The sequence below is a fragment of the Euphorbia lathyris genome, chromosome 9 (assembly GCF_963576675.1).
Source record: "Euphorbia lathyris chromosome 9, ddEupLath1.1, whole genome shotgun sequence".
Taxonomy (NCBI): domain Eukaryota; kingdom Viridiplantae; phylum Streptophyta; class Magnoliopsida; order Malpighiales; family Euphorbiaceae; genus Euphorbia; species Euphorbia lathyris.
In genome coordinates, this window is record NC_088918.1 from 79,140,216 (window position 1) to 79,161,574 (window position 21,359).

The following is a 21,359-nucleotide window of genomic DNA, read 5'->3' on the forward strand; positions in this document are numbered from 1 at the left end:
CAAATTAAGAAATACAATTAATATGCACTTAAATTAATAAATTTACATGGATTAACTAAATAACAATTCTCTCTCAAGAAACTTTGAAGGATTAAAAAACACATAAATCAAGACAAAATTTAAATGCTTAGACCAAAAAACTATACTAAATTTTATTGAAAAACGAAAACGACACTCAAAAAAGAACAAAAACAATTATCTAAAACGACACTTATTTAAGAATGGAGGGAGTATTTTCAAAGCCCGTTATTTTAAAGATTGTGACTTCATTCATACTAGTAAAGGTGTGAGTTTTAATTTCGTTTGGAGTAGCATTTGACAAGCTTGATCAATGCTAATTTAGGAATGTTGATATCAGGACCGGTCCTGATAATTTATAGGCCATATGCGAAATGAGAAATAAGAGTCCTTTTAGTATAAAAAAATTGTACATGATTTATTTGAAATATATTCTAATAAATAATAAACAAACAAATATTTCATTAATAATTGTACGATGCGTATTATTACGTTCATCAAATACATTTGTTTACCTAAAATAAAAATATGTTTTACAATTTCTTTAAATTAACCATCAACCTATATTTAAAAAATCAATTATACCTCTTTTAAGTTTAAAATATCAATTGTTTAGACCCTTTAAAGCCTAAATGGTATTAATATATGTATAAAATTTATCTTTACTTCATATGTATATCTACCTATTTTTAAGCGCCCTCCATACTTGGGTCCTAGGCCAGCGCACTCCTAGCCGAGGCTCAAGGCTGGCCCTGGTCAGCGTGGGGTGGTGATGGAAATAGCATTAGAATTGGCAGAGATGCTTAGCTACTTAGCAGACCTAATGAGTTACTTTCAATTGATATTCATTTGTCCATTATTAGTTAGAAGGTCTCCTTTTTGTTTGAAGTTGGCATGAAGAAATGAGATTATGAGATTATTAATAATATTTTTAACCAGGAAAATGTTAACAATATTCTCTATATTCCTCTCTGTAAATGATAATTGTCATGATTGGTCTTGGAAGTATGAATGTCATGACAATTATTTTGTTAAAAGTGGTTATAAGATGATTTTTAACATAAGTTTGGATTTGTGTTGGAGTTTTCGAAGCAACTTTGACTTTCAAAATTCCATCAAAAGCGCGTAATTTAATTTAGAGAATTTGTAAAGATGTGATCCTTACAATTGACAATTTAATTCTTTGATGTATTAATATTGATTAGCTGTTTTGTTTATGCGAAAGAGGCCTAGAATCTATCATTCATTTTTTTTAATAACTGTCATTTTACCATAGCAGTTTGAAACTGCTTTTCGCTGAGGATAATTTCAAATTTTACAAGGGAATCGTTTGTTGCCTGGTTAGAATTTGTATTTAATGTGTTAACTGAAGAGCAATGTTGTTTATGGGCTTCAATTGTGTGGGATATTTGATGTTGTAGGAATGAGGTGGTGTTGAAGGGTTGGAGGGCTGGCATTACTGATGTCTTTCGTTTAGCTTGTGTTTGAAGACTGGCAAGATGCACACTTATTGCAAGCATGATGCTTGGTTTTCACAGTGGAGACCATAGGAATGATGTTTGGTCTAAATCTCCCTTTGGTAAGCTCAAAGTAAACACGAACACTTCAATTGTTTATGGACCAGACTAGTTAGGCACTGGTAGCTTTTGTGGTGCGTTTTCAAAACGTATTGCTAGAAACATTTCAGTTAGGGAAGTTGAAGCTATTGACATTCGTGAGGCTCTCATCTGGATTAAACTCAAGGGTTTAGGTGGTGTAGAGGTGGAGTCAGATGCGCTATTAATGGTGAAATATATTTATCAAACATAATTTATGGGCTCTCGTGGGTTTTTTTTGTCTCAATCCCACTATGAGACTTCCTCTCTAAGAGCGTTCAGGGAGATTGTTGATCTCTCCGAATGCTCTCGTGGGTTTTTTTTTATCTCGACCCCTATCGTTTATAGGGCTGCCTATTCGCGCTGGTGGAGGCGTCCTTTCTTTCAACATAGGATTTAGCCTATGGGCCTCCCATCTACAGAAATCTCTTGCCCGAGTCATCAGGTTATTGAAGGTTCAAGGTCTGTTGATGGTTAACTCCTGAGATCCTTTATTGAGGCAATTGGCTGCCATGATGCCAACCGTTTCTTCCACATTCAATACCTTGACGTGAATGGCTTTATGCTGAAATATTTCCACTTGGTCCTTGAGGGTTTCATTTTCACGTCGAACCACATAATTGAGATCATGCATGGTTTTTCTCTCGGGGATAGACATTACGAAATGGTTGACGAAGAGTCCTAACATTAATTATACCTCTGTTATGTTAGGATGCTTTGAGTATATTTCTGCTTCCACGATTGTGCTTTTGAGTTTATTCAATTTGTTTTGGATTGCATCAAACTTAGCCTTGGAATCCTCGCGTTTTATCAGGAAGTTCCTTTCCGTGGGCGCCAATCGATCATAACTCTTAAGTCCAACTATCTTTTCCTGGCTGACAGATTAGAACTCGATAGATCTGTGTCAGGTCCTTTTGCGGTTTGAGTCCGGGTCCTCCTGTTCGGGGAGGGTCGTTTTTCTTCCCTTACTCGGTTCAATCTCTTGGGGGATTGCTCGTTGGCATTCCTTGCATTTTGTGTGGGGGAATTATGGATATGTGGTACCTTATTGCGAAGTCTTCTCTTCCACTTGACTGGACGTCAGAATCCCTTAATCAATATCTTGGCGATCCGTCCCGTTGATGACGGCAACTTCAGACAATGCAATATACAATGGAGTAGTTGGTATTCTCAGGTTCGTTCATGTACTTGATAGTTTTCTCTATTATCTCAATCTTCTCTTTCACTTCTACCATTTGGATGACATGTTCTTGTTGCATAATGCTAACGACTTCATGGACAGATCTTAGGTTTTCTACCAATCGTCAAGAGATTACGCCTAAAAGCCTTTGTTGTTGGGCGTTTATGGCTGTAGTATCCCCCGCAATCTCTAGAGCTAGCTAGGTCGTGGTCTGCCTGAAACTAACGACACGCTTATTCATCCGCCATTCTCTGGATTCCATACGCAATGAGCGAACTAGAGGATGGAAGTTGGATGGAACTATTTAAGCGAGTCATTGTTGCGTTTGTTCCAAACTCATTGCACCAATTTGATGTGATTGAATCATGTAAGTCTATTTGTCAACCTACAATAGGACAAAAACAAGGTCAAAGCATGATCGTTGTCCGGCTAACTCGCGTGATGCCTAAGTGAGTTTGAGATAAGAATGGATGATGAATACAACAATAAATCAAAGTTAAGATGTAAGCTTAATAAATGAATGAAATATTATAAGACAGTTATAAGTTCAGAAACGTGATGTACTACATATCAACTATTAATAAGTGAACATGCGCCCGGATATCGAAACATGATATCTCTTAAATCCACTATGTTTGTGATTTACAAGATTGTGTATGATTGTTGTAAAGAGTGAATCCTTAACTAAATCTCTTGAAACTTCCCGAGTCAAGACCTTTAATATGAAGTCGTATTGATCCGTTTTGCTATGATGACACCATATGTTCTCCTTTCCTGAATGCTTATTCAAATTTTATAAATGCTACAAGGCGCTTACTTTTTCCCTTAGAAGTAAACCGGCCAAGAATTATACCTCACAATAAATGCAAGAGGCTTGGCATAACAGTAAACGTTGTTGTCGTATGACCGAGAAGTCACAGGTCCGAGTCTTAGGATCGACCCCTTGCCAAAACATTGGCAGGGAAAGACTTGCCCCCGGTACAACCTTGTGGTGGGACCCCTTCTCGGACCCTCGCTTAGCGGGGACGCGTAGTGCACTGGGCCGCCCTTAATATATGCAAGAGGCACATATATGGATTAGGGACAAAGTCATAAACCGGGCAAAATAAAGAGGCAAGCATTTACAATAAGTATGTATATATATAAAAACAAAGTAGAATGTTAGGAATGCAAAATATGACCTTAAAATCATGGGAATTTTTTCTCAATGCGTGAAAAAAACAAAGAAAAAAAAAATTCCACATGAAGGCATGGATGACAAATGTACCAAACACTTCAACATCAAAAAGACAATGAATAAGCACCCTCAAAAAGCTCCCTAATAATCTTACAGTAATTTTTTTTTTTTTTTGGTAAAAAAAATATCCATCAATGATACAAAAGCATCAGCAGCATAATCTTACAGTATATTTTTTTTGGGGGGTAAAAAATAATGTTACCATCAGTAATTCTAAGGCATCAGCAGCATCTGCATCTTAAAAAATCTAAGCACGTGTAAGGTCTTGACTTCTCTTCAATTTCCATTGCTGTGGGTAAACTTTCCAGGCTATATTTGCTGTTTCTGCTAAAGCAGAATCTGTGAAGATTTTTACAAGCTCCTTTACTGAATGGATATACTCGTTCCGGAACTCCCCTGTAAATGAACATGTGTTCCATGAGCATAAGTAGATTTGTCAAAATGGGTTGTCGTATCATAATCGTGTTATATGATATATGATAAAAATGATAATCGTGTCAAGTGGATTATATCAGTAAAATCAATTTTACCCTTGTAAGAAAACATACAAAAAATTGTAACAAATGTAATCATTTTCCGTTAAATTAAGGTAAAATTTATCCAGGTTTCTACATTGAGGGTAGAACTAATCCAATAGAGAAACATTAGAAGCAATTAATTTCATCTCCAAATACGTTGGAGATTATATTTGTACCCTGACCCCAAAGGTTAGGGTTGAAATCGAGCCGACCCGAGCTTTGATGAGCTCAATTCAAGCTCAAAACCCTATTTGAGCTCGGCTCATTAAGGAAATTATATGTTCGTGAGCAGCTCGCGAGCAACTCGTTTAATTTATTCACGAGCTTTGCTCGCGAGCAGCTCGAAGCTTGGCTCAAGTTCAAAATCTTGTTCGTGAGCAGCTTGTTTATTTTGTTCATTGCTAGCGAGCAACTCGTAAATTCTATTCATGAACTTCACGAACAACTTGTTTATTTTGTTCACGAGCTTTGCTCGCGAGCAACTCCTAAATTATGTTTATGAACTTTGCTCGCGAAGAACTCATTAATTATGTTCGTAAGCAACCTCACGAGCAAAGCTCGTGAACAAATAAACAAGTTGCTCGCCAATAGTTCGTTTATTGCTCGTTTATTGTGTTCACGAACAAGCTCACCTAAGAGCAAATGAAATAATATCAAGTTTAGATACTACATAGGCATAAATGTTTTAATTCATCAATGATCTCACAATCCAAAACTTCGACAAAATTTGTCCCTCCATCACCCAAGAAATAATATTATTAAAAAAAATCGTACCAAGCTTACTAATGAGATTATTTATGAATATTACAATCGAGCTTGTTCGTGAGCTTGTCACGAACCTATAACTGAGCTTGCTCACAAGTTTTTTATAAATCGAGCCGAACACGGTCGAGCTTTTATTGAGCTAAACAGCTCGGCTCATGTACAGCCCTAAAAGGTACGCATCAAATTGGCTACTGGAGCATAAAGCAGAGCTGATTTCACTCTTAAAATAAAGAGATTACTGCACATTTATTGTCAAGTAAACCCTTAAATTAAGAAAAATACCAACTTAATCCACTAATTTCTTTCTAAATTTCAGGGGTCAAATAGGTACTTCCTTTTCATTTTAAGAGTAATCTGAGAATAAGTAGGCCAGTTGTGTTCTAAGTTGGTATATAGTAAACATTAATGGTCAAGGAGGCTCAACCCTCCTGCTATAAAGGTCAAACTGACATTTAATCCATTAATTGTCCATCAATTCAAGATAAGATTAAAAAAAAAAACGAGAAAATTTGTTATATGCCCAGCGCACCTCGTCATCCGTGCTCCGGGCCAACAATTTGATGTCACCTTATACATTTTAGAGTCTAGGGTTTATAATTTAGAGTTCACGATTTATATTTTAAGGTCTAGAATTACACAAAAACAATTAAATAAAGATTAATTAATTAATTAATTATAGAGTATTAATATTTTATTGGTTAAGATTTAGCGTGACTTCAAATTATTGGCCCGGCACACGGATTAAGTGGTGCGCTGGACACATGAAAAAATTTCTGAGAAAGAACAGATTCATTTAACACCAGCACACCATACAACAGAAGACAGTAGTCAATCTCGACCCGCAATAGAATTCAAATGAATTTAAGTCAAACAGGTAAAACAGTAGGTTCAATGGAAGTACTAGAACACCATAATATAGCTTACAAACCTTAAATATGGGATGCGCCTCCGTCTTACAAGTTCATAGGTAGTCTGATTAGTTAAAATAAGATAGCTGCATCGGAAAAGATAGGATTTAATATTCTGCACAGTTGCAAGAGAAAAAAGAATCTAAGCTAATACAAGTACAAAAACACCATTAATACCATTATAAACGCTGTAAGTTGATAACAACCAAAACCTTAACATTCTAACCTTTAGGAAGCACCAACATGGGTACTAGTACAGGTGCAGGTGTGGATGCGGCAAACGACATTTTTAAAAATATGAGACACAAGTACGGCGGGGACACGCCAAATTTATATATATATCATAAATAACATTCATTAGTGATTATAAACCATAAATAACATCCATAATGGCCATTAATTCATCAAAAAGAAACATTTAATACTTCAAACTAATTAAACTACCAAAAAAGGGGCAGCTTCTATATTCTTTCATTAGATTTTGAATTTTTTTATTAGGGTTTTCTTTTATTTTTGTACATATTAACCCTCTTTTTTGTAAATACTAAAATTATTAAAAAATAACCCTATATTCTACTTAATTAACTTAGAATTTGTGTCCCCATTAAAAAAAGAAAAGAAAAAGAGGGGACACTTATTTTGGAGTGTCGGAGCTTCCTGGGTTTCTATACTATCCATAATCAAGTATTTTCAACTCCCATAACAGTTTGCTAGGTGATTCCAGAAAGGAAATTGCTAATTAGAGCAACGATTCAGTCTTCATAAATCACAACCTAACAGATTATTAGCTGTTTCACAAATGCAACTTGCAAGAAATTGAATATTCATCAATACAATATTTTCAATACCGTACCATTGATGGCTTCGGGTTTTTGAAAAGAAACAAATTTTCATATCAAGAAAAAAGCAAAAACCACTCTTTAGTCCTACTTCAGAACATAGAGCACCCAGCCCATTTACATTTTATGATAAACAAGTAGGTCAAGCATAGAATATTTAATCTAGTTACAATCACATCAGATATCAAGATTATTTCGACAAACAAAATATAGTGTCATCTTTTTGATGAAGACCGCATGACAATTTTGAAGAATTATCACGTAAAATGAAAACAAACAAAGTAATGAAATACAACATGGTATAACCAATCATGTCATGTACATTAAATTTCAGCTGCTTCAGAAAGTGATGTGAGAAAAAATGTGATGAAAACATATTCTTCATTAACAATAATATGGGTAAATAATTTATAAGTTCCTGACGTTTGACGTAATACACTAGTCAGTCCTCCTATTTGTAATAATACATTATGAAGTCCTTAACTTTTGTTCTCGTCAACTGTTTAGTCCCTACCATTAAAAATCAATCAAAATTCGGTTAGTCAAACTAACTGTTTAATCCCTACAGGCCATGCATATAATGGTAGAAATGGATGAGGGACTAAACAGTTGACTAGAACAAGCTTTAGGGATCTTAAAATGTATTATTACAAATACAAGGACTAACTAATGTATTTTGTCAAACATCGTGGACTAATAAATTATTTACCCCAATAATAAATACCTATGGAAGATCAGCAGGAGGAACAGAAAGATCATGGAAATTGACAAAGTAACCAATAGCATTATCATGATTGCATCTTTCCACCTGCCAGTAATAGCAACCACAAAGATCCAACTCAGTTCAACATAAACTACATGAGACCAAAAAGTTGGCCCAACTAATAATATCCTTAGTATCCACCTATATTGCACAGAAACTCTTCTTCATTAGCGTCTCCGCATTTCGTATCCGTTTCGTTTCTTTTCTGTTTCCATCACCCTTTCCTAGCTATATATATTTTTTAAATAACGCTTCCACCATAATGAAAAGGATTGCAACTTGCATGCAATTTTTTTGTAGCCTATGTTGCACAGAAACTCTTCTTCATTAGCGTCTCCGCATTTCGTATCCGTTTCGTTTCTTTTCTGTTTCCATCACCCTTTCCTAGCTATATATATTTTTTAAATAACGCTTCCACCATAATGAAAAGGATTGCAACTTGCATGCAATTTTTTTGTAGCCTATGTTGCACAGAAACTCCTCTTCAGTACCGTTTCCATGTTTCATGTCCGTTTTGTTTCCATTTCCTAGCTATGTTTTGAAGACTTTGTTTAAGAAAGAACATTTCCCAGTGTCAGTTTACATTTAAGTTCCGTTTCCGTTTCCATTTCCGTGCAACATAGTGTGATAAAAAAAAATGAAAGCTGAAAAAATGAAACATGGAAACGGTACTGAAGAGGAGTTTCTTCTTTCTTTTGTATTTATCTATCTCATCTCCCTCAATCCACCCCACTCTACCATTTTGGCTCTTTCGTTTTTCTTTGTATGTAGCCCATGTTGCACAGAAACTCCTCTTCAGTACCGTTTCCATGTTTCATGTCCGTTTTGTTTCCATTTCCTAGCTATGTTTTGAAGACTTTGTTTAAGAAATAACATTTCCCAGTGTCAGTTCACATTTAAGTTCCGTTTCCGTTTCCATTTCCGTGCAACATAGTGTGATAAAAAAAAAAAATGAAAGCTGAAAAAGTTCCAACAAGGATAAGAATAGAAATGCAGAGAAAATAAAAGAATTACAAAAAGATATCATACCAAGCACTTGTAATGTTAGCCTTCAAGTATGCAATATACAAGATGCCAGTCCATAGGCACAATGCTGTTTCTTGACAAATGTACCACCTAGGGTATCACAGGTCATTGACAAGACAACAACATAAGTATACCATAAGTATTATCAGTAAAAGCATTCATCATCATGTAGCATACTTCATTAATTGATTTCAATTGCAGAGACTATGACGTCCATTTATGTTTTTCTCTATTCATTATTGAAACATGGAATACAATAAGCATATGTTGATATCCAGAATGTGTTTCTCTTTCATTTTAGAAACATGGACTACAAGCAGTTGATCCAACTTGCAAATAATAATTGCAAGTACCAAACAACAAACAAACTCCATGAAAGCCCGTCAAATCTTAACAGCTGTTAAACTTGTTCCTTTTAATTTTATGATAAAGAGATATAGACTTCATAAAAATAAAAAAAAAATAAAAAAAAAATAAGTAAAAAATGAATCTGATCAACTATCCTTCATGCTTTGTGATAAGTATATGTTGTCTCTCTTTCCAATCAATATATATCAGCATTCAGCACAGAGAGAATATTTCACAGGTGAATGAGATGGGAGTCTAATATTACTTATTGAAAACCACCATTTTTGGTTCACACTCAGTTCTATAGAGCACATCAGGTTGTAACACTCACCAAAATTGACAATGATTTCCTTGACCAATGCACGTTCCAAGCCAAACACAATGATGATCAAACTGAAGAACACATCTGTCACAATCATGGCAATGCTTTGCTCGTGGAGGCTTTATATTAGGAAGAAAAACAAAAATAACAGCGTATTAAAGATTGATCAAGATTTAGAAAAAAAATTGTGGAGATATAAAACAGTAAAAAACCTAATCGAAAAGAGTTTTGTAAAAGAAACAATTCAAGAGACTAAAACTGGCAGTAACTATATTAAAATACCAACAAATCTCTCCAAACGGTTCTGCATGCAAAATATAAATTTTTCCCTAATGGTACCTTAGTTATTCTTTTACTTCCAAACTAATACTCATTGACAACATTATTACTCTGTGGACACTAGCTTTCCTAGGTTTTGTATGTGTCTACCTGCATATAATATCCATTCAATGTAAAACATCTTACAGTAATATAAATATTAAAGTGAAATGAAGTGGTTTTCCATTTCTGATCATTCTACTGAATGTGAATTGAGACAAGCTTATTTTATTCTCGTCTGTGAACAAAGTTATCCCATAGTCCATGCTTCCTCGGTTAACACAACAATTACTTAAGGTACTTCAAAGATGTGATTAGGTGACTCAAATTACTTGTAGCAACTATAATCTCCTCTCATGTAATGAAAAGATAAAGAAAAACAATATTTGTAGAAGTAGAATTTGCAGACTAAAGCAAATTAATTCAAGGATGCAAAGAGATTTCAATCAACGGAGCCAGATCAATCGCATTGAAATACGGATATAAATAAGAAAAATCAATACCTGTTCAACATTGCAATAGGAACAAGTCAAAGTTCTGCAAACACCAAAACAAAGACGCCTTATTATTTTTCAAAGAAGCATTAATAAAACCTCATTTTCATCTTCCTCATTGCATGCACCACATAAAATAACTTCGAAACATAATTGTCTCTCTACAAGATTAGCCATCTTCATACAGCGTCGTTCATTGAACATTAACACAATGATTGGAAAGGTTCAAAACCTTATAGAATAGTGTCATAAGGATATTCTTAGTGGGAGAGCTATATATATATAACACGAAGACAGACAAGTCAAAAGTCAATCTAAACCCTAGAATCAAGCTTTCTATGTCTTAGAATCAGGCTATTCAGCCCACAAGTAGATATATATTCATCAACTACTTATGCTATTTCGCTGTATGTAGAACAAACATAACAGTGATTAAATATGGCTTAAGGGCTTTTTAGTAACATATAATATACTTTTTGCTCATATTCTAGATTCTTTTTGGGTATTAATCAGAGTTCCCCCCATCCATGCTTCTATTTATACTCAAGATTGCATCTAAATGTCAGAAAACTGAAAGGAGGACCACTGATACTGTTACCATCTTACATTTCAAATAACAGCACACTCATCCTACAATGTAGGCCTGACTCTTGAAATCACAATGACTGCTTGTGATTTTTCAAGAACCTTAAAAACCTTGTTCCATTGCAATATGCATAAAAATTAATCAAATAACCAGGGTCGCAATAGAATTTTAATCGATGTGATTATGAAAAAAATATGACACCTAATAGAAAGAATGATCATTTTGTTATCATCCAAATGTATTCAGTTGCCAAATGGGAAACTCATATATATAGAAGAGCATACAAAAAGTCGCGCGTAAAATGGAGGGAATTCCCAAGTTCAATGAGCAATAAGTGGCGTGTGCTCAATACTTCCTTCAGAAATACATAGGCTTAAGCACATAAATTCCCTAAAGAAGCAACACGGAGAGGTTTTATAAAGGATTTGCCAAGTGTTCTGTACCTAATAGATGTTCCAGGAGGGTACATATCCAAAACAAGCTTTGTCCAAGATGTTAAATTTCTTCCAGGTTGGCTTGTATCCACAGTGATAGTCAAGCTTCCATTTTTACTTGAAGCAGGCTGTCTTTGCTTAACATTATAAAAGTTAAGAGTTAGTAATATTTATGTAAATGCACATTAATTTTGTCTTCACGATGCACATAACTTTTTTTTTATCGAATTAGCCTATCATATAAGTTTGAGATTTGGAGCTTACTTTGAGGTCATTGTTGCCCTTGGAAATAATATATTTTCGTCATTCACAGCCCTCATTGCATCAAGGACATAGCTATAAGAAAAAATTGAAAGAGTGACAAGGAGAAAACAATAAACTAGGCAAATGAGAAAAAAAAACATAACAAACGTTATGTGCTAAGAAAAATGGTATTAAATTTTTAGAAGTGTAACTGCATTCAAATTTTACCCAGGAGAAGAGCAAGAGGTAACAAAATATTGGACCAATGTCGTGACAAACAACAACAAATATAAAGCCATGTACCTGAGAACAAACAAACCAAAGACAGCAGAATGTTATAAATAACTTCAGACTATAGTAAAAGAAAAATGAAAATACCAAGTAATTTCGGAAAATGTCAACAAATGCAAAGTAAAACCCTTTTGAATATTAAGCTAAAAGGATAATTTGAGTTTAGCACTACATATGTTTAAGCTAGAAAAAACATTAGATTTTGATACTATCTTAATGTGAGAAACTAATTTTTTAAGGCATCATTATTTTGAAACAGAAATAGGTCATATTTATTCTAGATCCAACTAAAATTTGAAGTTATTCACTTTTCATCCTCTTCTTTTTCCAGACATCAAAAAATTGGCAAAAGACTCAAAAGGGATGAACGAGGACAAGACAATAATATATTTGAATGTCTTAAGGCTCATTGCTGACTTGTAATGGAGTATATGGCCATGCATACAAATATTTATGTTGTGAGATTATAGGACACTGCATCACCTTACCCCCACACCCTTCTATAATTGAACACTTATAGGACGAGAAAAAGGAAGAGATTGAAATTATACAGGCAAATAAATGCTTAAGATACATTCTGATGATATTACTAACAAATACAGCAATACCATTGATTTCCACCTACAAATGGCTATTGAAATTTCAAACTCGCTCCTTTTTTCGGGTATGATTTAGTCCACATAACAACGAAAGAATCCTGCTGGACTTAATCAAAACATTGTTTCTCTTTTAAAATCTAGGTATGACCATTTATAAATTCTTACATTTCGCTAACATTTTTTTATTGTCCCTTCATTCAAGAACCCAGAAAGTAACACATCTTAACTTGTGAAAAATCAATCCATTTCTATTTCATTTCAATGAAAGCAACAGATTTCACATAGTGAATTTATAGAGAACTTGAAATTGAAAAGAATTGGATATACAATTTGACAATGTCACTCCAAATAACAATATAGACAACAATTGCTGGATTTAAAGATTAAACATACCAAGGCTCCTGTTGAATGCTCTGTACCAAATCATCATCAAAGAAGAAGAGAACTCCCGCATATACAAGATGCAGCACTACTAATGCGACCTTCAACCCTAAAGAAGATCTCCTGGCTAAAGGTACAACAAAGAAAACTCAAATTAAAAAAAAGAATCATCTTTGTTTCATTTGAAAAGCGAAAAAGCGACGAGGAAATGAAAAGAAAGCAGTACCGGGATCAGCGAGACAAGGAAAAAGGCGATAGCAGCGATCAGAAGCTCCATTGAAGAAGTTGTGACACACACTCATAATTGTCATGTAACGCGATATTTACTGAATCCAGAACATGGAAGAAAATGCAATTAAGTCAATATCTAACGTATCCCAAAGAAAAGCACATAAAAATCCTTCAGTCTAGAGGGAAATACCTGGAAACCGCGCTCAAATCTCAAACCAGTGAAGAGGAGAACTGAAGAAGAAATAGAAAGATTAAGGTCAGAAGAAGAGTTAAATGGATTGATGGATCGGAGAAAATCTCCGGCAACCGCATATAGGAGGAGGAGGAGGAGCTGTGGAAATTTCGTTGGTGTGTTTTCTCTTCTCTCGAATGTTAGTTGAGTTACACCGCTGATGAGAAAGACGGGTAGGAACATAACAAAGTCCGGATGCGACGACTTGTCGTTTTACACTATATTTGTTTTGGATAATATATAAAAATACCCTAACGTTGATAAACCGGGTCAATTTCAAACATCCTTAAAAGATATTACGTTTTATTAAAAAATATTATGTTCTCATTTTTTAGATCAGTTGTAAGCAATGTAGAACGAGTCACGTGCATCTTCATATGCTCCTAACTATTTGGTAATGAGCGAATAACATCTTGAACTTTCTGCTCATCGGTCAGCTTGTGACCTCCTGTATCGAGGGAACTGATAATGTTGGAGATTTCTCTCAAATGTTTCTTTATGGTGTGATCAGCTTTCTTCTTGTAGGTATCAAACTTTATAGTAAGGGACCAGAGTTTAGTTAGAGACGTGCCTCCAAACTTGTCTTTCAAAGAATCACAGAGATCCTTTTGTTGAAACATCTTTCCACATGATTTTGATTTGACAAAATTATTTAAGTTAATCCATGATTAAGGGATAATTAAATTTAAGTGCTTTGATTTAATTGTACTAATATGTTTGTTCAATGGTGAGTGTAAATATAAATGCAAATGGAAATAAAAAGTAAGACAGGACGAAGTCAGCATGAGAAAACAGCACAAGCTGAGTGGAGTATAACTCAGCGTGATAGAAGATCTTCAGAACAGAAGCTTAAAGATCAAACAAATCAACGAAGCTGAGTGGAACGCAACTCAGTATCAAAAGTAGAGAAGTCTTCTTGAGAACTGTGTCTTGCAGAACGAAGCTGACCATGGAAGCTGAGTAAAAGAGAACTCAGTATTTGAATTAGCAACAATCGAAGACAACGGCTATCAAAGTCAAGCTGAGTGATCTTCAGGACAGTGCGAATGATCCGTTTGCTAAAAGACAAGATCCGACCACTGTCTGCACCAATAATAGAAACCTTGAAATTACGCAGAAGCCAATTTTGAGATGCATGGGTCAACTGTTCTTTTGCTAAAAGACAAACTGGCACAAAAAGACGAAACCTGCGAGAAAAAGATAAACCTGACGCCTGAGGAATTCAGACGACAGGATTGGCCTGCAAATCTGACGCTGACCAGAACATGTCGCCAAAAGAAGCCGTTTGAATCCAATTGATAATTCCGGATTCAAATGATTATGCCTACAGGTTTCAACTATAAAAGGACAAGCATACTTCTTGGATAAAAATAGCCGATTGTTGAAATACAAGAGAACAAAAAGGCATACATACAAAAGCACACCAAAACAAGAAAAAGATCTTACACCAAACTTCCATATCTGTGTAAATGCTAGAGTGATTTCTTTGTAATCATCTAAAGTGTTCTTTGTCTAAGAAAGAACAATCTTGTATCAATTGTTGAATTAAGAGAGTGTGCTGAGTACTCGGTGTTAAGTACTCAGTGGTAGAGAAATCTAGGTGTTCGGTTATAGCACTTAGTAGGAGTTGAGTAGACGAATAGAGGACGGTACTCTTGCATATTCAACTGCCTTGTAAACGGTTTGTGCTCTACCTTTAAAAAGCTAAGTATTGGATTTAAAAAGCCCGGAGGGATTCTGGGGACTGGACGTAGACGGAGAGGCCGAACCAGGATAAGTCGTGTTGAGTAATCTCTAACTCTCTTTTAATATATATCTGTATGTGTTGCTTGCTATATTTACTCAGTATATAAATTGTTTGAACTGACACTGAGTAAATCAAAGTGCCGAGTTGGAAGCTGACCATAAAAGTGTCATTTTCCAACCCACAAGTAAAACAGTTCTAGTCAATACCTGACTAAAGCCGTCTTACGCCTCACTCGGCCGCGCTGACCAAAGCTGAGTTGTGAAACTCAAAGAATTAAATTAAGTCAGCGTAATTAAAGTGAAAAAGTTATATTAGTTCCTAACCCCCCCTTGGAACTAATCACACGGGACCAACACCTTTGTTGTCCCCTTAGCTCGATACTCTTTCGAGAGATTATCATCCATCGCATTAAGCAAGATGGGTCTGACTTGTGTGTTTTTCTTCTTCCAAGCCACATAAAGATTCCTATCCATTCGATGATGAGCAGTAGTTCCTTCCTCAGGTTCGACCATGACCGTCGTTAAGGTGTGAGAACGTCATTATCCTCAAGCAAGTACTCAATCTTGACGCTCCACGCATCATATTTGTCTCCATTAAGTTTGAGGTCTTTGCATAGTTCAACTACTATTGATTTGGTAGCTGAAGTCATTGTGATACAAATCTACAATGAAGTAAAAGTTGCAAGACTTATTAAGAAGCTTTTATAATACACGTTTAAGTTCTTTATACAACCTATATCTAATTAATCTCAACTTTGCATTAGAGTTCAATTCGAAAAGGAGATCTAGGCTCTAATCACCCTTTAATTATAATGTTCGGTCTTAATTAACTTGATAACATGCATAGAAAACTCTTATTATTGGTTTGGAATTAGCTTAATGTGTGTTAAGCTAATAGTTGAAAGATTAATGGTTTATGTAGCACTTTCATTTCTATATAAACAGTTATAAAAGCTATGTGTCATCAACATATAAAACATTAAACCATAATAGGAAAAACAAATTCTCACACTTCAATCAATCAATGAAACCAATAATCTCCCGAAAATGGAAGTTATAACAAAAATAAAAATCCGAAAAACCACTTGTTCAAAACAACAATAAAACCAGAACTTTAAACTCATCCGAAAACACTAATAAATAAGTCCTAACCTATAACCCCTGGACACATCCACTACCTAGGCTCTAAAGATGACTTTCTCACTGGAACATATCTCATGACATGTATAATGTACCCATTAATGTTTCTGGTCAGGGTGCTGGTGTATACATGAGTAAAGATTGTCTTTCCCGATCGTAGAGTTATAGTCGAACCATTTCGAGGAATCTAACACCCTTATCTCCCAGCATGCTTATGAACAACTGTGGCCTTTCTGTAGTTGTTCTCGTGAGTTACCCATGTTGCGTCTAAGATTCTCTAAAGCTTCTCATGTTGCAATGATTTGTGGAGTCGAATCAATAGGGCATACTCATCATACCCTCTAAATAAACCATCTGCCCAAATGCACTCTTACATCTAAGTATGCAACGATTCCAAATGACGCGTAATTGCCTCAATGTCATTCCATATGATTTATTTATTTAAGCGACATCTTATTATGTTCCTCTCCATTCGGCTCAGTCTAACACGTTGGTCGGGGAAACGAGTAAAGTGTGGAGTCTTTATAATACCGACCATAACTGTCATGACACAGAAGAAAAGATAAAGATTAGTTCATGAACTAAAGCTTTTGGAGATTAACAACCAACTCTAATCTATTTCTTTGAGGAACATATGACTCACGATAAAAAAAAAATTCCAGATATCGTATATGTATGATTATATTGGTTACGCAATATTTGCAAACAGACTGCAGTCATCCAGTTATACGTAACAGACGATATATAAATTTAAAAATAATATTTAGCATGAATTGATTACAAAAAAAAATTCTAATAATTATTTTTAATCACACGTACATTCTAAATATATTAAAAATACATTTTGAACATCTAAAAATTAAAAAGTATAATAATCTTTTATTAAAAATACTTTTAATCAGAAACGAGTATCTGAAAAATTAAGTTTTAGAATCTGAAAAATGTTTTATATTACTGTAATTTAATTTTAATTTAAGTAATTTTCTAGACATTTATAAATAGTTTTCACATATTAAAAACAATTACACGATCTTAATTAATTCAATATCAATTATTATGTACATCCAAAAATAAATTAAAAATTACAGAAAAATCCCTAAATTAATGAGCAGACTGTAAAAAATCAACGTCGAACAGACCTCAAGAGAGGTCTCACGTTCCACACACGTTGTGCGTGTGAAGGGTGACCCGGCAGCGCGTGCAGGCCACACATCGCCCTCCTAGCGTCCGACGGCTTCCTGCTTTTGGCCGCTGGAGGGTTTTCAAGGTCTCTGAGTTCGATAGTATGGTCAGTTTTAGGTTTCAGCGACTAGAAATAGGCGTAATAACATAAAAAGACCCTAATTGGCGCGCGTTAAATCGCTTAAACGTGCTAGAAAATTCCAGCAGCCACGCGGCAATTTCGGCAGACCAAAAACATCTTGAGATATATTAAAAACATAGTTTTAAGACATGACTCAACCAAGTATGCATTCATCCAATCAAACAAATTAATAAAACCATAAATCATGCATAAATGGTTCCTAACAAATGGAACACGGAGCTAAAAAGGCTATGATACCAATGAAGGCTCTAATAACCATAATGGATTTCTCTAACCTCTAAGGGACGGATAACGAACCCAGATCTATCAATAATTAAATCAACATATTTAGGCTTATCTCTTGTAGCACATATTTGTTGGTCCCGTGTAATGTGAGAATTAATTCCAAGGGGGGGTTAAGGAACTATTTAAAAATTTTCTCCTTTAAGGCTGACTTTCTTTTCATACTTAAGATTTTTCACTTAGTTGTTTAGCACAGTGATGCTGAGTAAGGTCAGAGGCAGCTTTAGTTAATCTAAGACTAAGGCTGCTTCTAACGTTGAGTTAGGAAATAGCGCTAGAATCTATCCCTGAACTCAGTACTCAAAAATACACAACTCAATATATATCAGTTTTAGCGTTTTACTAGGCACAGTACAAAGCAAGCAGATAAGGAGTTAAGAGTTAGAAAATGTTACTCAGTAGGTTTATCCTGGTTCGGCCTCCTACATACGTCTAGTCCCCGAAATCCTTCTGAGCTTTAATCCACTACTGAGCTCTTTCAGGTAGAGCACAAACCTCTTACAATAGTCAGCGAGTATACAAAGTACCTTCATCTATATCCTATACTCAACACTATTCTACCACTGAGTTCTATAACCGAGCAACTCAGTATCTCCTTACAATCTTTAGAATTGATAAAGATGTTGTTCTAAATACGCAGAACACTTTAGATGATCTACAATCTAGTCTTTTATACAAAATAAAAGTGAGTCTAAGATTTCTTTGCTTTGCTTTGGCACAGAACTTCAGATAGCAATTTGCTCAGCGTTTCGACTTGATGAAGATCTGCATCGAATGAAGCAAATGAGAAGCCTATTTATAGTGACATCTGAACCTCTGGTGATTTCGAATTTCGAAATAACCGTTGGAGGGAAACAACTTCACTGTCGCTTTCGCTCCTCAGTGCTTAGTGTCTTCGGCCAATAAGAACGTCACATTTTCTGTGTTAATCAGGGATCAGGTGCTTTTGGTCAGTAAGCGTCAGATTGTCTCTCCATTTATGGTAAATTCTTCTCAACAACTTTCTGGGGCGTCTGACCTTTTCTCAAAATGGATTGGCTTTGTCTCCAAGTTGTTGAGGTCAACTTCTGCCTTGTTTTCTATCCGTTCGACTCAACAGCTTCATCGTGAAGTAATAAGCAAGACTTCTAGATCCTTCTTCTTGCTGAGCTGAGTTGATCCATTAGCTTTGATCAGTTGACTTGGGTTTTGACACTTTCTCATGGGCTTTGGGCCTTGGTCTTAATGTCTCTTAATACTTTTGAATTTAAATACTCAACATTTAAACAAACACATTAGTAACAAATAAATCAAAGCATTTAAATTTAATGTGTTGGAATATTATATCATGGATATTTAATTCTAATTTGAATAATTTTATCAAATCAAAATCATTGTAGAAATGTGTTTCAACAATCTTCGTTGAACATCAGCGAAAGTAATCAATTTTGGCTTCGTATCACTAATCTTGGAGGTTACTACACCGAATGAGCAATCTCCGTTGTTCCACGAACTAAAAGCGCTACCCGAGAACAGAGGGGGTGTCACGTCTGTGTCTAAAATTCAAATTTTGATTTTTCGAAATAGATAAGGTTAATTAATTATGAATTTAAGTATATCTTTGGGTTTAATTTAATGTCTTTTAAGTGTAAATTAAAAATTCTAGGAAAGTTTTATAAAATATTGTAAATTAAAAGGACTAAAATTAATATTTTTCTCAATTAAAAAGCATATGTACGCATAAGTGTTTTTTTGGTAATTCATGTGAGTTAAGATTAAATTTCATATGATAAAAAAATAATTAATTAAAAATACATATTATAATAATAATAGTAATATATTGTGAAGTGGTATATATATTTGACACATACTCAAACTTCTATATATTTTTGACACATATTCAAACATTTAACTTAAGTGTCTTAAGTGAAGAACATCATAAAACACTTGTCAAAAGTTAAGGACATCATTTCTAAATTTAATGTAACATTGAGATATGGCATATGAAATTGTTTACAATTTTACCGTTTGTCATATTAAAAAGACAATGGATAACTTTAGTACCTAATATATATATTTGAGGTGATCTTAGAAAAAAAGGGGGATTAATTATAAATAAAAAGAGTTTTTGTTAAAAGTTGGAGAAAAACGTTTTTGATTGTCAACGTCGATTAATTTTCGGTGACCGACGATGATATTTCGGATTAGCTGCCGACGACGATATTTCGGATCAGCTGTCAATGGATTACATCGATTATTTTCGGTGACCGACGGCGATATTTCGGTAACTATATTTTTGAATCTAAATTATTTTGAAAATGTTATAAGTATGATTTTGAGTAAGTCTAATTTCGATAGTTTCGTCAGATTTTAATAGATTTACGATTAATGAGTTAGCGGCTATCAATTACTAATAAAAATATAAATTTTAGACAGTTGTCCATTAGATTTATTCAAGTCGATATTTTAGCATCGGCCCGAGTTTAAAAGTATAATCGGCCCGAGTTTAAAAGTATAATCGATCCGAATTTAAAAGTATAATCAGTCCGAGTTTAAAAATATAATCGTTACGGGTTTAAAAGTATAATCAGTCTGAATTAACTACGTTGTTTTAAAATTTCTATCTCAGTGACCGAAAATAATCCAAATAGAATGTTTCGATCAGTAAAATATGTTAAGCAACTTTAACCGTTAGATTTAAAATAAGTTGGAAATAGAAGGACTAATACTGATATTTTTCAAGTGGACTCGGTATAGAGTCGAATATAAAATTTGTATAAGATTTTGAATATAAAATTAGTTGAAATAGACTTATGACAATCTAACGAGTCTAACGGTATATTCAATTTAAAATAACTATACGGTTTAATCTCCCGCGTAACTATTTCGATTACAGATAAAAACGAGTCTTATAAAAGTATTTGGTTTATAGTTTAGTTTAAAATTATATAATGTTTGAGTTATTTTGAATACGTTTAATTAAATTGTTTAAGATATATTGTTTGTATACTTTTGATTTTGATTATAGAATAATTATTTATGATTGTGATATTTTGAAAATTTGAAAATGAATTTGACAATTATGGAATAAATTGAACGTTTGATTATGAAAAGAGATTTGAGCATATTGTGGTTTTATGATTTTTATATCCATCTAGAGTGATCCGGATTGGTGGTTTTGATATTTGAAGACCATGTTCAGTGAGGAACGTGGCCTGTGTACACAGTCTAAAGACCTAGTCGGGTATTGGCAGCGAAGTGTTGGGTAAGACCAATACGGGATTAGGCAAGGTTAAAGAGACGTCTCGACTATATGATTATTGAATTGATATGATACGTGTGGTTATGGATTGATACATAAGGGGAGAAACTCTAGGATGGATATAAGGATATAAGTTTTTATGTTTTCGGTTATGAGTTGGTTTTGATATAAGGTTTTACGTTTGATTAATTACGAGTTTAATTGATTACGAATTTGGTTTGATAAAGCGTTTGATTGATTACATATTCGTTTTGATAAAACGTGTTCGATTTGATGAAACGTTGTTCGATTTGATTCG

The 21,359-nt window shown here is 34.3% G+C and overlaps 1 protein-coding gene across 1 annotated transcript; it reads right to left on the reverse strand.

Moving 5' to 3' along the window:
• Positions 1-3,952: 3,952 nt before the first annotated feature.
• On the reverse strand, positions 3,953-13,490 carry LOC136206190 (protein S-acyltransferase 10). The gene is made up of 12 exons (XM_065997148.1): positions 13,287-13,490; positions 13,092-13,191; positions 12,878-12,992; positions 11,823-11,897; positions 11,616-11,687; positions 11,361-11,483; positions 10,341-10,374; positions 9,529-9,638; positions 8,853-8,939; positions 7,785-7,868; positions 6,242-6,307; positions 3,953-4,426 (listed from the first exon to the last, which is right to left on the reverse strand). Exons 2-12 carry the CDS (start codon positions 13,174-13,176, stop codon positions 4,252-4,254), a joined length of 1,026 nt encoding a protein of 341 aa, XP_065853220.1. The 5' UTR covers positions 13,177-13,191; positions 13,287-13,490; the 3' UTR covers positions 3,953-4,251.
• Between the last annotated feature and the right edge of the window lie 7,869 nt (positions 13,491-21,359).